The sequence below is a fragment of the Peromyscus californicus genome, unplaced genomic scaffold, assembly GCF_007827085.1.
Source record: "Peromyscus californicus insignis strain IS unplaced genomic scaffold, ASM782708v3 Scaffold_15__1_contigs__length_86483966, whole genome shotgun sequence".
Taxonomy (NCBI): domain Eukaryota; kingdom Metazoa; phylum Chordata; class Mammalia; order Rodentia; family Cricetidae; genus Peromyscus; species Peromyscus californicus.
The window spans coordinates 24,961,325-24,982,289 of record NW_026294447.1 but is presented as its reverse complement, the minus strand read 5'-3'; the positions used below and the strand labels follow the sequence as shown (position 1 = coordinate 24,982,289).

Here is a 20,965-nt window from a genome sequence, read left to right as displayed (position 1 = left end):
CTTGCTCGCTTCTGCTTAGCCTAACTTCTCCAGTCTTACATAGTTCAGGGACCCCTGTCTATCCTTTGCACAGTGGCCTGGTCCTTCCCACATGACTTTCCTTAATTAAGACAGTTCTCCACAGGTCAACCAAATGCTTGATTGAGACTCTCTTCCCAGATAATTCTTGGTTGTATCAAGTTGATGGCTAAAGCTAGCCATCACAGATCTATAGGATGTTTCCATTTCCTAGTTATTATGAATATTCTGCAAGAAACCTAGGAATGTAGGTACTTTTATGAGATCATAGCCTAGTTTACTTTGTCAACTTAATATAGCCTACAGTCATCTGAGAAGAGAGCCTTCATTGAGGGATTGCCTAGATCAGATTAGCCTGTGAACATGTCTTTGGTAGAGATGGTTCTTATTGATACAGGAGGGCCCAACCCACTCTGGGCAACGCTATTCCTTGGCAGATGGTTCTGGAGTGAATACAAAAACTAGCTAAGAATGGACCTTTAAGTGAGCCAGCAGGGACTTGCTGTATTTCCTTGTCTGTGAAGAGTTCATGCTTGAGTTCCTGCCCTGCTTTCCCTCAGGGATAGATTATGAGTGGTAAGCTAAAATAAATCCTTTCCTCCTTTCAGTTGCTTTGGGTCAGAGTGTTTTATGACATCGACAGAAAGGAAACTGGAACAGGCATGTGCTCAGAGCAGAGATTGGTAGTTCACATGTAGTTCTTTTCTTGTCAGTCTCTATACTGTTTCCTGTAACTGCTCCATTTCTGCACATTGCACCAGTGATGAATGAGTATCCCCTTTTCTCTACGCTCTCAGTGCTCACCTCTTTTTTTATCATAGCCACCCACCAAATCTTGTAGTGTTTTTAATTTCACATTCTCAGAGTAAGTAACTCCCCTGACCCTGATCACCTACCTTTCTATGCACCTCTTTGGTTTAACTCTCTCAGGAGAAATATGTGTTCTGGTCCTTTGTCCATTTTTGACTGTCTGTTTCATTTTCTGCTTATTGAGTTGTAAATGTTCTTCATAATTTTGGCTATTGACCCTATATCAGATATGTGGTTTGCAGATGGTTTGTTTTTTCCCAAGTTGGTGGGTTGCCTTTCTTGCCTTTTGACTTTGTTCATCTTGGTTCTGTAGTACATGTATTTGATGTGACAAACCAAAAACCAAATATTGCTAAAACCAGTGTCAAGTAGCTGCCCCCTATGTCTTTTCAGGACTTAGACTTAGGTCTTTTATACAGGTGGAGTTTATTTTTATGAATGGTGGAAAATACAAGTCTCATTTCATTAGTTTGTGTGTGGAAATCTAGGTTTCCATTCTGTTTATTGAAGAGATTATCCTTTTTTGCATGCATTATTGGCATCCATATTGAGACATTTGTACTTATTTACACATTCTCTATTCTGTCACCTCAGTCTACACATTTATTTTTATGACAGTGCCATCTTGATTACTGGGGGGTGGGGGTCTTAATTTTATCCATGAATTCTAGTTCATTGTTAATTCTGGCCCTTGTTATTTCCTGAGTTTTTACAGTATCAGACAGTAAGCATGTCTTTTTATGGTTGAGTACTTTAGACACCAGAAGCAGGCCTTAGAAGGAAAAAAAAAAAAAGACAACAAAACTTGCTCTGACTTTCACCTCTCCCTCTTCTACTGAAGGCAGGCCATAGACACTAATCAGCTCCTGCCTTCTGTCTTGGAAGTAGCCATAAATCAATTATCTTGACATGACTTGTCTGCAAGTAAATCATAAGATCCCCATTTCAGAAGAGCTCTCACCCCACACCTGTGGGAAAGGAATGCTTCACACAAGACCAAGAAGAATCAGCAGACAGCTCTGCTGAGTTCCCCCACTCCACCTGATAGCATTAGTCATGCTCTTAGTCCAGTGACGTTTCTGCAGTGCTTCAGTCATGGCTGTGCCATGAAGTCTCCACATGTGAACCAAAGGACAGTGTCCAGAGAATTTCTGGATAGCCAAACACACCGGGGTTCCTGGAGAATGGCCTTGCCAGAAACAGCATGGAAGTTCCACACCCCTGCTTTCATTTTAGCCTGCACATTTGTGATGCCTAATCTTGATGGTCAGATTGACTAGATTTGGAGAGAGCATTCTCAAGGCATTTAACTAAGGGGGGAAGACTCTCTCCTCCCCAGATGTGGGTGGCATCATTTTCTAGGTTGGAGACTCAGACTGAAAACAGAAAGTCAGCTAAGTGCTAGTATTTCCTTCTCTCTGCTGTTTGGTCAGCGCTGCAGATCAAACCACTCTGCAGATAAACTTATTCCTCAGTTCACTTCCTCTCACACTCTGTCTTTCCCCCATTACTTTCTGCCTCCATAGTTTGCCAGTTCTAGAAGTATAATAAGTAGGGCATACAATATTTGTCCTTTTGCACTGTCTTATTTAGCTGAACATTTTTTAGGTTTTGTGCATGTGTAGCACATCAGAATTTCATTCTTTTATATGGCCAGATATCTAATTGTATGTATGTACTGCATTTTATTTATCTGTGTATCTGTTAGTAGACATTTGGGTTGTTTCCACCTCTTGACTATTGTGAATCATACTGCAGGAACCATTGGCATACTGTTTAGATGCTGGCTTTTTACTCTTTTGCCTGTATACCTAGGACTACCATTGTTGGGTTACGTTCACACTATATGTTGCGCTTTCTGAAGATGTTTAGTACCAGCTGCACCACGTTACATCCGTGTCAGGCTTGCACAGTGGTCCCAACTGTAGATGTAATTCAGTGGTCTTATCAAACAAGAAACACAGAGCCGATTCAGAGAAGAAAGCCAAGAGGTCAGAGCCAAGAGCCTCACCCTTCCTGATTCAGGGATCCTCCTCAGCCAAGAGAGCTCTCTGAAAGAGAGAGCCCTCCTTCCTGTGTGTCTGTCTCTCTAGTCTCCTTGTTCTGGCTTCTGATTGGTTGTAAACCCAATCATGTGACTGCCTCGTCACTGCCTGTATGTACCGCCCTCCAGGTCCTTAAAGGCGTACACCACCACTGCCACGCACTTGCTATGGCTCTAATAGCTCTGACCCCAGGCAACTTTATTTATACCACCACACCCAACCTTTCCACATCATCACCAACACTTGTTAATTTGCATCTTTTCTAGAAAAAACTATAGACATCCTGATAGGTGCTGAGTAGTTATTTTGTTTGTTTGAAGACAGAATTTATTTGTCTATCACGGGCTTTTCTTGAACTCACTGGGCAGCACATACTGGCCTCAAACCTCCTAGTCTTCCTTCCTTTCTCTTCTTACCACCATGCCTGTCCCAAAGTAGCTGTTTCCCTTTAGTTTTCGTTCACATTTCTGTAACAACTAATGATAGTGAGCATCTTCTCTTCTATCTGCTTTGAAGAAATGTCTATCCAAGTCCTTTACTCATCTGTTCATATTTTTCTTATGTCATTTTAGGAGTTCTCTATATGTTGTAGATATCAATCCCTTATCCACTGATTGGTCACTATTTTTGGACTCCAATATAATTTCTCTTTTGTTACCTTTGCTTTTAATGTCAATCCAAGAAACCATTGCCAAATGCACTATCATGGAAATGTTTCTCTATTTTCTTCAGAGAGCTTTATAGCTTTAGCTCTTAGCATTTAAGTTTTCTGTTCGTACTGAGCTCCTTGTAGTGTATGGAGTGAGATACAGAGTTGCATATAAATGCCCAGTCTTTTCATCACTTTTGTAGAGAAGCTGCTGCATTCTAATTTATTAGTCTACATGTCTGTCCTTACACCAATTCCATACTCTTTGGATGACTGTCACATTCTAATTTTGACTCAAGAAGTATGAATCCTCCAGCTTTTTTTCAGGACTGTTTTGGCTTTGAACATCTCTTGAAAGTCCGTATAAAAGCTTTAGAATGGGTTTCCTCTTTCTATTCCTGAATCTATTGGAATTCTTCCTTCTCTTCTAATTACCAAGTACAAAGTAAGGAGTTTAATTACGACATTTTCATCCATACATAGAATGTATTTTGGTCTCTTTTACATTGTTGGGATTTTGATAGCGATATATTGAATCTGTAGATAGTGTCAGGTAGAATTAATATTGTGTCTTTGAGGTTGTTTTATTGCATTTTAGAATTTATTTTGTGCATAGGGGCTGTCCACTTGTAATGACACACGTGTGGAGGTCATTGAGAACCCACCCTCTCCTTCCACTATATGGGTCCCAGTGATGCAACGTGGGTCATCAGGCCTGGAACAAGAGCTTTTACCTGCTGAGCTACCTTTCTGGCCTGTTTTTTTTATGTTGTTTGTGTATTTATTTATTGTATGTGTGTGTGTGTGTGTGTGTGTGTGTGCGCGCATGTGCACGCTTGCTTGTATGCCACAGCTCATGTGGAGGCTGGAGGACAACCTGAGGGAGTTCCTTCTCTCCTTCCACCATGTGGACTCTTGAGGTTGAACTCGAGTTGTCAGGCTTAGTAGCAGGCCCCTCACTTGCTCAGCCATCTTGCCGACCCCTTCTCACTTTTTAATGTAAGTATATGGTAATAGTTTTTAAAACTTTTATAATATAGGCATGTGCATTACTGTTAAAATAAGTATTGTCAAAAAAATGCCCAGCCTAAATTAGCTTTTTTACTTAAGGCAATTTTAAAGGGTTTGTCTGTCTTAAAATCCAACATAAAGAAGATATAAAAGTAATCTCATAATTCAGTATTGCTACTTTAAACCTTCTTTTCATAGAAATCAAAAACAAAGGATACTGTTTTTTTCCATATACTGATTTTCCCTTTTCTTTATTCTCTATGATGCTTCACGTTAACATGCTCTTCAAGCATCCTAGTAATATTTTTTCTCAGTAGCAGACTTCTGTTTTAGTTTTCTTATAATATCACTTTCTTTTTAACAGGTTAAATGTTTAAACTTAATCATAGAAGCCAGTTGTCTTACACTAGTTCTTCTTAATAAAAAATCACTTTCTGTATTGGTATTTTTTCTCCCGAATTTAATAAATTCCACATTAGTGGTAATAAGTTGAGGCCTAGAACATGTCCTATTACAAATGAACAATTGGATTTCATTAGGTTGTCCCCCCTGTCCTTTGTCCATATATCTTCAGGTGTGTTAATCCATTCAGTGGACACATTAATGAGCACTGGTCACAGTGTAATATTGGAGGAAGTAAAGCTTGTTGACCTCAACCTGGAGTTTAATACCTCTAATTAAATTAGATAGTCAGCAGGCAGTAGAAAGAAATAGCCATGCCTCTGGCAAGCTAGAATTATTTATGACTCTGGTTCTATGTTTTAAACTTGGTTGAAGAAAAGTCATTTATATCCATTTTATAAAAACTAATTTTAGTTCTGACTTTTTATTTAAATATTATGTGGTAGTTTTGAAAATTATTTTTAAATATTTTATTTTCTCAGAATGCAAAGTTAATGTCCCTGGATCTATTTAAGTATAACTTTTTGTGCATGTGTGTGAAATGAAGGTCTTTCAAATCTCAAGGTAATAGCAGCAGAATTTTTGTAACATAGACTATGCTTTTTGAACAAATTAACCATTCAATCTAGTAAAGTCTCTCTCAGAAATATTATGCCACTGTATCAAAAATCTTGATATAACCCCAGTCCAAGCCATCTGTTCTATAAATTATTTCTACCTGAGGAAGAGTGATGGAAAATGGTTAAAAATAATTTCCACTTAACTGACTGTATCCACCCCTAAACATCAAGAGTGCTGCAAGCCTTGGGGTAAAGTGCTGAGAGGTGCCTCTCATCTGCTCTCTCCTTGTTGCAGCCGCGTGCTGGCCCTCTGCTGCCAAGGCGGCTGAGTCATCCTTTGAGAAGTTTGAGGAAGATCCAGTTGAGATCATTGTCAAATACTTAGTTGGACTCTCTAGGCTATCTTTCATTTCCTGAACCCCCCAAAAAGGAAAAAGAAGTACTCTGTTTAAGTCCATTTTCTTTGAAATACTGTTAGTGTAGTGGACAACAGGTCATATCTTGAAACTTGATCACAATAGTTTCTCAATAAATGGGTCTTAAAGACTCTACTTGGTCTAGTTTTTATTTCAAATCTGTTTTTATTTTGTTTAAAATAAAATTAGCATGTGAGAGACTTCTGAAACAAGGTAAATATAGTCTGAAAAATTAATTTTGAAACAGCTTTATGGAATAATAACAAAAATATTTTATTATTTCAGTAAAAGTGGGGTTAATAATGGACTTGATGGATGTTATGGAATTGTCCTAGTCTGCTGTCTGTTGCTGTGATAAACTCCATGATTAAAAGCAGTGTGGAGGAGGAAAGGGTTTATTTGGCCTACATGAACCAGTTATAGTCCATCATGGAGGGAAGCAGGCTGGGAGCTCAAGCAGAAGCAGGAACCATGGAGGACCTCGCCTTAGCGGCTTCCTCAGCTTGCTTTTGTATACAAAACCAACCTGCCCAGGGTGACAGTATCCATAGTGGACTGGGCCCTCCCACATCAATTATTACTCAAGAAAATGTCTCACAGACATGTCTACAGGCCAGTCTGATGGAGCCATTTTCTCAGTTGATGTTCCCACAAAGGTTCCTAGTGAGATCTGAGCTTGCTTTACCCAGCAGAGCTGCATTACATGATTGCTTGACCACGTGTGTGATTACCAGGTGTTTGGAAGGGTCTGCACTTAGCTTTGCTAGGGGGAGGTCTTTTTTCACCCCTTGGCATTCCTTTAAAAAGCCCTTTAGAAGAGACAGAAGGGGCTGGTGGGTTTTGATCCAGGCCCTCCCGAGGCTATCCTGTGTTTCTGTCTCTCTGCCCTCTATATTTCTGTCTAAATATTTCTCACTTCTCCCAACTAAGAGCACCCTGGGGAAAAAGTGGGAGCAAATCTCCCACAGATAAAATGAATGTGCTGTACTGCCATAAAGTGGATGTTTTAGTTCTTTTACACTACTTTAAAAATCGCCAGAGATTGGATGGTGTGTAAGCAACAGTTTCTTCTCACAGCAGTAGGGGCTGGCAAGAGCAGGAGACTGCAGATCAGTGCAGTGTCTGTTGAGGAGCCACTGGCCTGTTCACAGATGACTGCACTGCTCACAGTAGCCATGGGCTGAAAGTGGCAAGCAAGCTCTCTGGAGTCTTTTTTTCTAGACACTAACCCCTTTAAAAATGATGTAATCACCTCTCCAAGTCCCTACCTGGTGGGAGCTAAATTTCTAATATCATCACTGTGGAGGCTAGCATGTAAGCTTTAGGAGAATGCGTTCGTCTATACCAGTGGAAAATATCTGATTTTACAAAGGGGTATAAAACAGGCCATCCCTCTGAAAATACCAACATTCATGAACTCCAGCAAAATAGGATTATTAAGCAGATGGCTTGTGAGCACTTAGATAATGAGGTGGTATTCACTAGGAGCCACTATAAGTTCAGCACAACTAATCACATCAAACTGAATTTGTTTTAATAGGATTACTAGATCAGGGCCAATCATGGACTGTGTGAAGTTTTTCGTTGTAAGTTGAAGCAGTGTGGTCTTAATAGTTTGGTATGTATGATAATGACTGGTTGCATAATCATTTAGAACACAAATGCTTTAAAAAGAGGAAATACTGCAAAGTGGTGCAAGTTTGGGTTCTAGAAACAGATTGCATGGACTTGAATATTATTTCTGTCACTTAAAGGTTTTATTTTTGCCATAGCCAAATTTCTTCATCCTTTAAGCTTCAATTGTTTATCTGGAAAAATAGTAATAATACTGATTTACTTGCCTTATTGTTGTGAAAATGAAGTTAATTGTCATAGAACATGTAGAATAGTGTGCCCTTAATAAATAATATATAATAAATACCTTTCATAAGTGAAAGGCATCTTTTTAAGCAGAATGAAAATCTGCAATGACTCTCTTATGTAAACCATTTGACATTTTTGTTCAGAACTTGCATGAAGACATAAGAATGTTAACTTAATGATAACCCTGATCTGGAAAAGAATGAGCCAGCACATTGAATAGCAGAATGGGGCTGACATTAGACCCTAGCAAGCTTAAAGATAACCTTGACTTGGCAAAGTAAAACTTAGTAAGAATAAATATGAAATCCTCTCTTTAAATGGAGCAATTGATTTTACCTGCTTAAAAGAACTTTGAGGCTGCCTCAGTGGGTAGAGGAGTTTGCTGCCAATCCTGACAACCTGAGTTCAATCTCCTAGAAATGTACATGGTGAAAGGAGAGACCCAGCTCCCAAAAGCTGCCCTGTGACTTCCACACTTATGCTGTGGCATGTGTGCATACACATATGCATGCACACACACACATATATACACACTAAATAAATGTTCTTTAAAATCTGAAAATTGTAAAGATTTTTTAGTTTTTTGAGACCAGGTCACCCAGTGTAACACTTGCTATCCTGGAACTCGCTTTGTAGACCAGGCTGACCTTGAACTCAGAAATCCACCTTCCTCTGCCCGCCAGAGTGCTGGGATTAGAGGCGTGCGCCTCCTGCCTGGCAGGATTGTTTAAAAGAGTTTTGCAAGGAAAAGGGTTTGAGTTGGCTAGCTGTTAATGATGCCATAAAGTTTCAGAAAATACTTTAGTGACAGAGGAAAAAATAGTTCCATTAATGAGTTGGCTGTATTATAGCATATATTGATATTCTACTCCAGACATTGCAGTCTAATAGAAGCATCAGTAAAGTGAGAAAATAATCCAGGAAAATGACACTTTTAACATGAAAAACAAAGTGAAAATATTAAAATGATCTTCAAATGCTGGAAAAGATAAAGTATAGAATACATATTGGATTCACTTTGTAAGGCTCATTTGGAAGAACTAGTGTCAGGAAGGCAGGGTTTGTTTCATGTGAAGAATGGTATGATGATTTCCACTCCTTAAAGGTAGAATGGGCTAACTGTGAACAACTATACTCCAACTTTAAAAGAATTAGAGCAGAGGTCAGATGTTATCACAGTTGAGGCATTCGGTGTGAAATTACTCCTTTAGAATATCTTCCAATATTAACATTCTATAATGGATGAAGGACTTCAGTTTACACATGTTGACTTTCGTTGTATTTTCTTCATGAATTAATACTGGTCATCTGTAGCCTACAGTACAGTTTAGATTCTAGAGTGATGTCAGTAGCAGTTGAAGTAAATTTAGAAGAATACTTTGGTTCCCAGTCATCACACAGACCTGTCACATATACACAACAGTCTGGTGCTCTTTCAAAAATTGAATTGCACAAGGGTTCAAGAACATATTGATAGTCTGGGTATGATGGCACATGTCTTAGTACAAACACTCAGGAGGCAGAGGCAGGATCTCTGTGTTCAAGGCCAGCTTCATCTACATACTGAGTTCCAGGACAGGCAGGGCTGTACAGAGAAACCCTATCTCAAAAAATGAGGGAGGGAGGGAGGGAGGGAGGGAGGGGGGAAGGGAGAGAGACAGAGACAGAGACAGAGACAGATTGAGATTGATTTAGAGCACAGGAAAACTTACTGAGTATACACAGGACATAGTCTTTTAAGTCCTTTTAAGTCCTTTTAAGTCCTTAAGAGGTACGGAATAAATAAATATGAAACAGTATATAAAGTATCTGTACCACCCAGTGTGTTTGCTAACTCGTTTTTCTTGCTGACATTATGACTTCTGTCACCTTTTGATCACTAGAAAGCCATCTTCCAGTAGTCTTTCAGGAGCTTCCCACATGCACAGTGATGATGAACATCATCTCAGTTTCTGTTTAACCAGTATATGCAGGTTTCAAAGTGAAAAAAATGCCGTTATGACAACCTCAGACATTGGAATCTAAATAATAAAGGATTTTTTCATGAAAGTTCTTCCTTTAGATATCAAACACACGTAGAATGATTTATTGATGCACATGCTTCTGTGCAGAAATTATTACAACATCTTCGCAAAAAATGTGTGTTCTTTCAAACTTCTTTAGCAGACCTTTAAATACTATGTGGAAGATATTTGAAGACAACTGTGGTTTCAAGATAATAATACAGTTGCCTTGTTCTCCTGTTTTTTTAGATAAGTGGCACTAGAAATTATAGATAATTTTGGCAAGAGTTCAAGGGTTAATGTAGCAGATAAATAAAAGGAATTTTCTGTAAATTGAGACCTGCATTATTTCAGTTGTCTTGTCTTTCCTAACCTAACTCATTTAATTTTAAAAAGTAAATACTTAAATTCTTCCTGACAGTGTGCTCAGCTTTTACTATCATTTATTACTTCAATTATACTTGATATCACTTAGAACAATCTGCCATTTGGAAATCTCAGGATAGCCTGGAGCTTAGTATTAGATCTGGCTGCTATTGTAACATGTACAGCATATGACATTAATGTATCACAATTAGATTGGATCATCCCTCCTGGTTACATTTATTTCACATTTCTTTTGTGTTCAGTTAACATAAACCTATTAGGGAAGCTGACACATGGGGATGGCTGTATAGGAAGGATATTTTTAAAGTATTTTGATTAAAAAATGAAATTATAGGGCCATAGCTTTTCTAGGTTGTGTAATCTCTTTTTTGCTTTTTAGAAATGGCATAGTCTAAGTCTGTGTTTATGTCATGCCTGTGTGTCTACACAGGTGTAAGGAGTTAATTCCTGGGCTAAGAAGGGGCTGAAAAGAACCTTTCCGAAACTGAACTGAATTCCTCTTTTTGTTTCAGTCAGACATTAAGTCCTTTGCCTGCCTTATGGCTTTTAATCAAAAAATACATATATAAAAAATAGAAAGCACTGTACATTAGCTCAGACCACCTTTATCCTTCTTTTGTCTTCTGAACTTTCCCAACCACAGTGTATCTGAAAGTAATGGAAAAGCCAGTGGAAAGCATCTATGAAACATAGACTCACATGTTCCAAATATTCTAGATGATAAAATTTTATAATAAAATTGAGGTGTATACCATAAGCTCCATGAGGAAAACTCAATAATATACACTATGTTCATTTGTTAACAACTTATTAGAAACACAACTTTTAAGTGCTTTTCTTTCTTGCAGTTTTAATTATTGTAACAAAACCCTCTCAAGATTGCCAAGAGCACCTTTGTAAGCAGCACAAATATCTAAGTAACATTTTTAGGGCCCATTAAATATCAAGGCATCTGTTTGGAGGATTTTCTAAGTTCCATGTGGTGGGGGGCGGTGCTAAAAATTAATTTGTTAGACCAAACATAACTGACTTTCTCCTGCTCAATAGGTGATTATAAAATGTATAGTTACCTATTTTTACTTCTCTTCTGACTGCCTTCTTCAGGCCACCTTGCTACTTATTAGCACTTCAGAAAATGCATAGAATAAGAGGAGAAGAATCTCAAATCAGTCACTTTTTAACACAATCTTTGAGAGGTTTGAGAGTGGAATTGCCTTGGTACAGTTGCTAGTTTGAAAGAGTGGGCTGTGATTCTTCTCTAGGTCTTTCTGTCTCATTGACCGTGGGAGTTTCTGAAAGTACCTGGTCTTCTTCTATGTGTTTGATAACTTTGAGTGTTTGTATTTTATATGTCATGCAAATGATCGACTATTTCTCTTCTGTATGCTCTGTTGTCTAGCTGTAGAACTATGCTCACATGGCTTTTATAAGCACTATAAACTATTTCCTTGATTTTCCAGTTGAGACACCTAGGAAATGATGAAGTACACATTGTTTGGTCAGAACATACTAGAGACTACAGAAGAGGAATTATTCCTACGGAATTTGGTGATGTCCTCATTGTAATATATCCAATGAAAAACCACATGTTCAGTATCCAGATCATGAAAAAACCAGAGGTGAGAATTCGTAGCTTCTATAATTTCACAAAATTGATATATTAAATGGCTACAAAGCCTAAAATACTATGTCATCCTCAGGGAATTGTCTTGCCTTGAGCTACCATTTTTGTCAACTATATTTAAATGGTTTTTTGTTTTTTTCATTTTTGATTTTTTTTTCCAGTAAAAAAAAATTTGCACCCAGCTAGGTTAGCGCTCTACCACTGACCTATATATGCACAGCTTTAATTTATCAACTCATAAAAGTGACGGTTAGTTCTCAAAGCATAGGTTTTGTTTTTTCACTAGCCAAGCCAAATGCATTCTTGGTTCTGTACTTATGTTAAGTTTGTTTTTGGTCCCTCTGACAACATCTGGGGACATCTTAAAGAGGAAAGATGCATGTATTTTCTCTCATGATTTCAATCTGTGGTCTTTTGGCTCCTTGGCTCTGTGCCTGTGGGTCAAAGCTCTGGTTACCCAGTCTCTTCCCCAGAGCTGCCCTTCTAAACATGGTCCTGGGAACCAAGCATTCAGCATGAGTTTGCGGGAGACATGTCCAAACCATAAGAATAATAAAACTGCTATCTCACAAAAATGACCATCTAAATTGGCAGAGGATATAAATTACTTAGTTACACAAAGCACATAGTTCTTTTGAATGGACACCCTTTGACCTTGGGCATTTTTGTTTGTTGCCTTAGTGGGAGTGATTCATCATGTAAAAAATGGAATTTGAATAATATTTTTACTTGAAATAACAACCAAAGAGGAAACAGAAACACATTTGTGTGCCAAGGATCTTGATTGTTTTTATTATAATCTTTCTACAGTTTGAGTGTAAAATTCTGTTCTCATCTCTCTGTCAGGTTCCCTTCTTTGGTCCACTTTTTGATGGTGCTATTGTGAATGGAAAAGTTCTGCCCATCATGGTTCGATCCACGGCAATAAATGCTAGCCGTGCCCTGAAATCACTGATCCCGTTGTATCAGAACTTGTATCCTTTTCACCTGGGTGGTTAGTACACTCGTGAACATCTGCTTTACAAAAAGGTAAATAGTTCTTGTATAATAAGATGTTAGCACTTCAGTTTATTGAGAAGTGGCAGAGTTTCTCCCTAGTGATTAAGTGTGGTGTTTGAATGGTATGATTTCTTATATACTTTTAATAAATATTCATCTTTGACTTAGTTAATTAAAATGACATTATATGTCATGCTCTGTGCTGCTCTGGAGGTGCAGAAATCATCAAAACAATGACTGGAAAGAATTCGGTCTGCATGGGAAAACATACTGTTTTCATTACGTGTGTTTTAAAAGAGGAGTGTGCAGGATGTATTCTAATAAGGGACCAGCCATTCAGTTGGAAGTTTGTGTCCAGAAACACTTGTGAGAAAAATGAAAATTAAGCCAGTCTTAAATGATAACTAATCAGGTGGAAGAGATTGAGAACCTTCTAAACCACAACAGCATACTGAGGAGACAAGAAAATGGGACAAGATGTGGAATGCTTAGGAACATGGCTTCTGGAGCCAGCCTGTCTGGTCAGGTGCTGCTCTTCTGGAGCTGGACAGCCTCCCTGAGTTTCAGCGTACTTACCTATTAAATGAACTCAGTGAGAGTAACTGCCTCCTGAGCTTGGTCAGGCCGCAGAACAGGTTTGGTTTTCCCTTCTCTTCGGTGTCTAGAATTAAACCCAGGCCTTGAGCATACTAGGGGGTCACTCTACCCCTGAGTCATAGTCCAGTACAAGTTATGGAATCCTTAAATCTCACTTTATCTGTCAAAAGAGTCTAATGTTATATCAGCATTATTATGAGTGCTAAATGAGATTTTATGCAATTATTAATTACAATATTTATAAATAGTACAGTCAATATAAATATCTCTGCCCAAGATGAAGGAGTTGCTTAATTGAATTTTTATATTGGGCTGATTAGTGCATAAGGTGAATTCTCAGTTCTACTTTATGACATTTTTAATATTTTATTATATTGAGATAATGGTTGCCACATTGGAGGATATTCTAGGATGAAAAGAAATAATTTTATTAAAATAGTAGGCATGAACACTTTTTTAAAACAGCAAATCTAAACAGTTCCTCTCAACAAAATTGCTTAAAGAATACTTAGACTGAGGTGCTGGAGAGATGGCTCAGCAGTTAAGATCATGTATTGCTTTTGCAAAGGACCTACTCTGATTCCCACCACCCACATCATACAGCTCACAACTACCTGTGATCTGAGCTCAAGGGGGATCTGATGCTTCTGGTCCTTTGTTAATCTGAAGAATATTATATGTGTTTCACAAAATGCACAGCATCTATATTCTAATTGTTGAGGAGGAGCCAGACATTGTAGGTGCTCTTAAAGCCAAGCTGTAAGGGCAGAGAGATTGGGAAGATCACTTCAGATGAAGAATTCAAGTCAAACCACGTCGACTGACCCCCATCTCAAACACACAAATGAATGAATGGAGGAGGTAGGAAGGAATGGATGGGAAGTGACTTCTTTACTTGAATTTGACATGAAGGTTTATATAATAAATTACAACTGGATACTTGTATTTACAGGTATTTAAATATAGGAATATCTGTTAATTTTAAGTAACATTCTGGTTTCATAAATGTGCCAAATGTATGTTTTTGACATCAGAGTTTCAGTGAGAAAATTGTGTATTCTAAAATAAATCAATATACTTAACATGAATTATAGTAGGAATTGAAATAGAAGTCAGTTTTGAAAACCACCAGAGTTAATACTTTAATCCTCATCAAAGAAGTAAAGAGGTAGAATGTAATAAACTCAATTGTAATTATACTGCTGGGTCAGTTATCTTATACCCAATTACAGTACCTACTAAGATTCCACAGCATAAATTGTGCTATTTATGATCATTAAATGGAGTTTAAATTTTATCCTAGGAACATCTTCTGTAACTATGAATCTAATGTTCAGAAAATGAGGACGGTATTGATTGTCATCTGCTGCCCGAATCGATCATGCTAGGAACCAGAATTACAGTAATCTGTCAGGATTGATGACTGTCTTTCCAGCTTTGAAGCCTCTCTCTCACTTCACTGTTGTTCCGTACATGACTTGTCCTTGAGAAACATTCGTGTGACCTCTGATTTTGTCAGCTAGGTGCTTTTGTCTCTTAAGCTCAATTTGTCGGTTTGATCATGCAATTAGAATTGAATTGCCACACTCGGAAGGAAGGCCAGGCAGACTCTGGTGACCACTGAGCCAGAGGAGTGCTTCAAGTTTCATTTTAGGCCATCACTGGATTAACTACCTAGAAAGAATTCCAGTTTGTTTGGTTGCTTAGTTTTGGGTTTGACAATGGAAATAATTCTAAAGCTTTTATTTCATGGTCTTACCAGTTGTGACTCTGTTCTTTAGGTAAAAACTTTAAAGAAATTGTTTTGATCCTTAAGAAAGTTTCACTATGACTCTAAACATACATGTGTTCAGTATAATGCTGTCATTGCTTGTGCTTTCTGTTTTAGAGTGAGATTTTTGTACATGTAGGAATTTTCAGAATTTGTAGTGTGTGATCACATTAATAAACCCAGAGCTCCACTCTGTTATATTAACTGGTACATTTTCATATAACCCACACAGATTCCCTTCATATGTTATTCATCTTTAGATTGCTAATGATGACTAATACAATGTAAATGTTACGTAAATAATGAGAAAGATGTACTTTAAGGAATTGGCTTCCCTGACTGTGGGGATTGGTGAGTGAGTACCAATAATGTAGACCTAGGAAGAGTTGATGATGTTGTCAGTCTTCAGGCATCTAGCAGTAGAATTCCTTTCTTTCTCAAAAACCATGACTGGATGAGGCCTCTCTGTGTTATGAGGGTAAAGGGCTTTACTCGGGTCCACTAATTTAAGTAGTAATCACTACTACACAAAACAATAACATCTAGACTGGTGTTCAAAAAAACACCGTGTCCTTGACCAGCCAAGTTGACATACAATATTCACTGACATATTATGATTTGCTTTGCATCTTAAATGGTGATGTATGATGAATTATTATACTTACTATTAAGAGGTCAAAAATACACCTTTAGCTTTTTCTTCTTTCAGATATATTTACTGGGGTGTCAAGATGGCCAACTGGTCTATGGTGCTCGACTCAAGTATATTTATTGAAAGCCAGGGCTGGTGGCACATACCTGTAAGTTTCAGCATGAGAGTAGCCGAGGAGGGCTTTGAGCTTGAAGCCACCTGGGCAACAATAACAAGATTCTGTCTAAAAAGAAAAAAATATGTATGTATGTATATGTATACATAGATATATACACACATATAGCTGTGTCTATATATGTATATACACATATTTACACCTTAGCAAAGATTTTTGAAATGATGCAAACATTCAGATGATCTTACCCTTATAAAAGTAATAATTTGATAAGAATATGGATAGTACTGATTATAATTCAAGTAAGGTTACATGTAAATTGGAATCAGAGTTCCATGGAGAAAGAAATTAGTGTGGAATAAAATCAGGAAAGAATATGTAGAATATCTGGGTCTCAAAGGATAGTATTTGAATAGGTAGAATGTGACATGTATGCTATAATTCTTTTTTGTTATTAGATTGTTTTTTGGTTTGCTTTGCTTTGATTTTGAGACAGGGTCTTTTTATGTAGCCCTGACTGCCCTGGAACTTGCTGGTAGACCAGGCTGACCACAAATTCACAGAAATTCATCTGCCTCTGTCTCCCGAGTGTTAGGATTAAAGAAATGTGCCACCAGGCCCAGCCAATGCTATAGCTCTTGTGATTTTTTAGCAGGGGCTTTGTATGTATCTATATATGATATAGAGGATATTCTGAGATACACAGTATTAGGGGTACTATACAGTTAAAAGGCATCTTTAAAGAGTGCTTTCATACCACAACCAATATTACTTGATTTTTCTCAATCTGTGTAGATTGACTTTTTTTTTGAATGCCAGAATTGGCTTTGTTTAACTTTATCAGACAAATTACTAAATTCAATGATAATTCTTCAATTAGTCACAGTTTGTTAGCCCTGCAGTCTACTACTCAAATGTGAGGGACCTGTTGCAGAAGTATGAGAGGCAAAACTAAATGAATGGTAATTGATTGGCTCCACTAATGCAGTTCCCTTTCATTATGATGGACATTGTAAAGCTCCTTGGGGGACCTCATCAATATTACTGCCATTTCATGTTAGAAGAAAATGAGTTTCTTGAAAAATTACATAATTTTATGTATTTACTGTCTTTTGTAAATCATTTTCTTAGAAGATAACATCAATAAATATGGACTGTCCTTAATTTAATCTGTAAGAAGGAGATAGTTATAGTACCAAACTCAAGATTAGTGAGGGGATTACATAAAACTGTCCAATGAAGCACTGGTCAGCCTTCCTGTCATCTCCAGCAGCAGCTCAGAACACTGCAGCTGTGTGGGGGCTGATGACGTTATTACTGTCTAAAACACAAACCTGGGCATGCTAAAGGCTTACAACAGTTCTGATGCCTGCTGAAACAGGTCTCCATTTGGTTGATCACCTGCAAACAGTTCTTTTTTCTCTTGCCCTCCCAGCCTCGTAGTTCCCATAGCTTGGTCAAACATACCTGCGTACCTCCTCAGCCTCAGGGCCCTTCGCTGCAGTCTTCTCCCACCACACTAACACCCAGATGCTGTGTTTGTTCAGCTAAACTGAAGTCATCTTCTATGAATGTTCATGTTTTAAAACTCCAAGAATATGTACCTCTGCTGTTTTCTATTTAATATACTCATTCATTATGACCTAAATGAAACATCTTTAGGGGCAAAAAGTAAAAATAATTCCTCCATTTAGCAAAATTATTGCTCACACTGCCTCAAAACATTTTGTTATAGTACTTATGTGTTTTGCACATATCAGTAAGTTTTTTTTATTTTTTATTTTATTTTATTTATGTATTTATTTATTTTGGTTTTTCGAGACAGGGTTTCTCTGTGTAGCTTTGCGCCTTTCCTGGAACTCACTCTGTAGACCCGGCTGGCCTCGAACTCACAAAGATCTGCCTGGCTCTGCCTCCCCGAGTGCTGGGATTAAAGGCGTGCGCCACCACCGCCCAGCTATCAGTAAGTATTACCTTCCTCCTGATTTCACTGACTTAGCACCATATCTGGCCTATGGTAAATGAGTAGTAACTTAATATGATAGAACAAAGGGTACCATCTGTGGATGGAGTCTTTACGAATTTTTTTCTTCAACAGAAAATTTTTACTCACTTCCAAGGTACTCTAAAGTTCCTAAAGTTCACATGTGTTCTTATTGCCTGTGTTTTTAAAGATTTATTTCTATTATTTTTAAGATAAAAGGGTGTATGTGTGTGTGTGTGTGTGTGTGTTCTTATTGCCTGTGTTTTTAAAGATTTATTTCTATTATTTTTAAGATAAAAGAGTGTATGTGTGTGTGTTCTTATTGCCTGTGTTTTTAAAGATTTATTTCTATTATTTTTAAGATAAAAGAGTGTGTGTGTGTGTGTGTGTGTGTGTGTGTGTGTGTGTGTGTGTGTGTATACATATGTAACTGCAGAGACATCAGATCTCCCTGGGGCTGAAGTTACATGTGGTTGTGAGCCTTCCAGCATGGGTGCTGAGAAGTAAACTCTGATCCTCTGCAAGAGCAGCATGATTCTTAACTACTAAGCCATCTCTCCAGTCCATTATCTATACTTTTAAGTTTATGATTAACTTATTTTTTGAAAAGTAAAAAAAAAAATATATTTGTAACTTACAATTTTAAATTGATATTGAACTAGGCTGCATGAGGTTGGAGAGAGAGCTCAAAGGTTGATACTTTTTCCTCCTAAAGAGGAACCCACGTGGAGGCTCCTAACTGTCTCTAACACCAATTTTAGGGGATCCAGTACCCTCTTTTACACTCCACTGACACATGGCACACATGTGGTACATATGCATGCATGCAAGAAAAATATTCATACATATAAAATAAAATCAATCTTTAAAAAACTTTATAACTTGGCTGCCACTTTGAAGGGTGTGCTGGGTAGGTAAAATGAGGAAGCCTAGAACCAAAAAAAAATTGCCTTTGACACATGTATTAACCAGGGTTCTCTAGAGTCACAGAACTTATGGAATGTATCTATACAAAAACACACACACACACACACACACACACACACACACACACACACACACATTTATATATATAAAGGGAACTTATTGGAATGACTTACATGCTGCAGTCCAACTAATCCAACAGTGCCTAGCCATGAATGGAAAGTCCACTAGGCTAGGAGTCTCAGCTGTTCTTCTATATGCTGGGATCCCAAAGAGGTAGGCTCCAGTGCCAGTGAAGGAATGGATGTGCTGACAAGGCCAGGGCAAGCAGGCAAAGAACAAGGAAGCCTTCTTTCTTCCATGTTCTTATATAGGCTCCCAGCAGAAGGTGTGGCCCAGATTAAAGGATGACTCTGAGGGAGTTGAAGATTAGTTAGTTATAGTTATAGTTATAGTTAGTTATAAGGATAGTCATCCTCTAGTCAAGTTGACAACTAAGAATATCTATCACAACCCATGAATAAAACAATAGCAAACACACAGAAAGGGTTGGGTTTGGTTTTTGAGAAAGGGTCTCACTATGTAGCCCTGGCTGGCCTACAACTCACTCTGTAGACCAGGCTGGCCTTGCACTCACAGAGATCTGCTTGCCTCTGCCTCCTGTGTGCTAGGATTAATGGTGTGCACCACCATGCCCCAGAAGTTTGTATTTCGATTGGTTAGTTGGTGTATTTTTATTAGTGAACATTATGTTTAGTGAGGAGCATTCATTTTCAGAGATGAATAGGAAAAGATACGGGCAAAGACTATCTGTTAGGGAGAAAAGTGAGCCGAGACATGTCTGACTTGGTGGCACTGACAGTGGAAGACTGTACCATTTTACCAAGATTGAAGTTCCAAGGCTCACACGTCCTTACTAGATAGCAGGAAAGGTGAGAGTCACAGGCGAGCAGCAGAGGGAGCTGCGGTACTCTGGGTGTTGGAGAGCTAGTCCTTCAGCTCACTGCTGGACCGTTTGTACCATTAGCGATTCCACTAGGAGTATATCTGGTGGCATTTATTTTTCATTCTTTCTGAATCAGTCTTGAACTGAATGGACAAATCGGTTAGCTGGTAAATATACTCAGAACTATGCAGGGTCTTTTATGTGCTTTGCGGGCATTGTGCTTGGTAGTAATCGTTGTGTTAGGACTTCCCCAAGAGTTGAAATATTCTTACGTCTGACAGTCTCTAATTGGAGCATCTACATTTCTTCCGTATTAAAGACAGAATGTCTATATATATAATTACTTTCAAATAGTTTTTTGGTATGCTTATGTATTCCACTGACCTTTATTTTATTGCCAACCCTAATAGTGTTTCTGCAAACAGAGCAATTCTTTAAACAGGGGCCCTAGATATGTGTAGCACTCCTATAGTGACACTAATAGATTCCTTACTTTGTAATTATTTTAGCTATTCCTTTCACTAAATGGAAAGTATCTGCTTGTTGATGATACTACTAATTATCTAGTAGATTCTTTTCAATCATTGTAGAAATCTTTTATCATATATTTTTAAAGTTATTATTGGTTTGGAAATTCCAGATCTGACTTATACTTTCAACAAGGAAAAAATAAAAGCAACCAGATACAGTGGCAAACACCTATAGAACCAACTTCTTGGAAAGTTGAGGCAGGAGGATCACAAGTTTTAGACCAGACTAGGATGCATAGTAAGTTCACTATGTCTCCAAATTTAAAAAGAAAAAGGTTTATCTTTAAAGGGGCTGTAACTTAATGGAAGAACACTTGCCTAGCTTACACAAATCTCTAATACTGGAAGAGGTTGAGGGAGGAAGAAGGAGAAGGGGGAGCCAAAAAAAAAAAAAAAGAAAGGAAATAGACATGAAACTCTGGTGTATAATAAATATGTGATGTTAATAGAGTAAGTTTGTTTATGGAATTGAACCAGTAATTGAACCTGTGGTTTTCCAAGACAGGCCTTTAACTCACAGAGATTCATCCTCCTGTCCCTACCTCCCAAGTGCTGGGATTAAAGACACACCACCACCACCTGGCTTCAACTTTATTTTTTTAAACAATGTTAAAATCTGAGATACAGGTTTTGTCCTCTCCCAAGAACTGATATTAACC

At 37.9% G+C, this 20,965-nt stretch overlaps 1 protein-coding gene across 10 annotated transcripts in view; it reads left to right on the top strand.

Moving 5' to 3' along the window:
* Positions 1 to 20,965, top strand: part of Ralgapa1 (Ral GTPase activating protein catalytic subunit alpha 1) — a 253,765-nt gene that overhangs the window by 173,574 nt on the left and 59,226 nt on the right. For 9 of the 10 annotated variants that reach the window (XR_008218314.1, XM_052738549.1, XM_052738556.1 and 6 more), the window contains 2 exons: positions 11,625 to 11,783; positions 12,635 to 12,762. Coding sequence is in view for 9 of the 10 variants with exons in the window: in XM_052738549.1 (XP_052594509.1) it covers positions 11,625 to 11,783; positions 12,635 to 12,762 (287 nt within the window). In the remaining variant the exon portion in view is untranslated. Of the gene's footprint in view, positions 1 to 11,624; positions 11,784 to 12,634; positions 12,803 to 20,965 lie in introns of those variants that run through there. The other variant, XM_052738557.1, reaches the window with a different exon arrangement.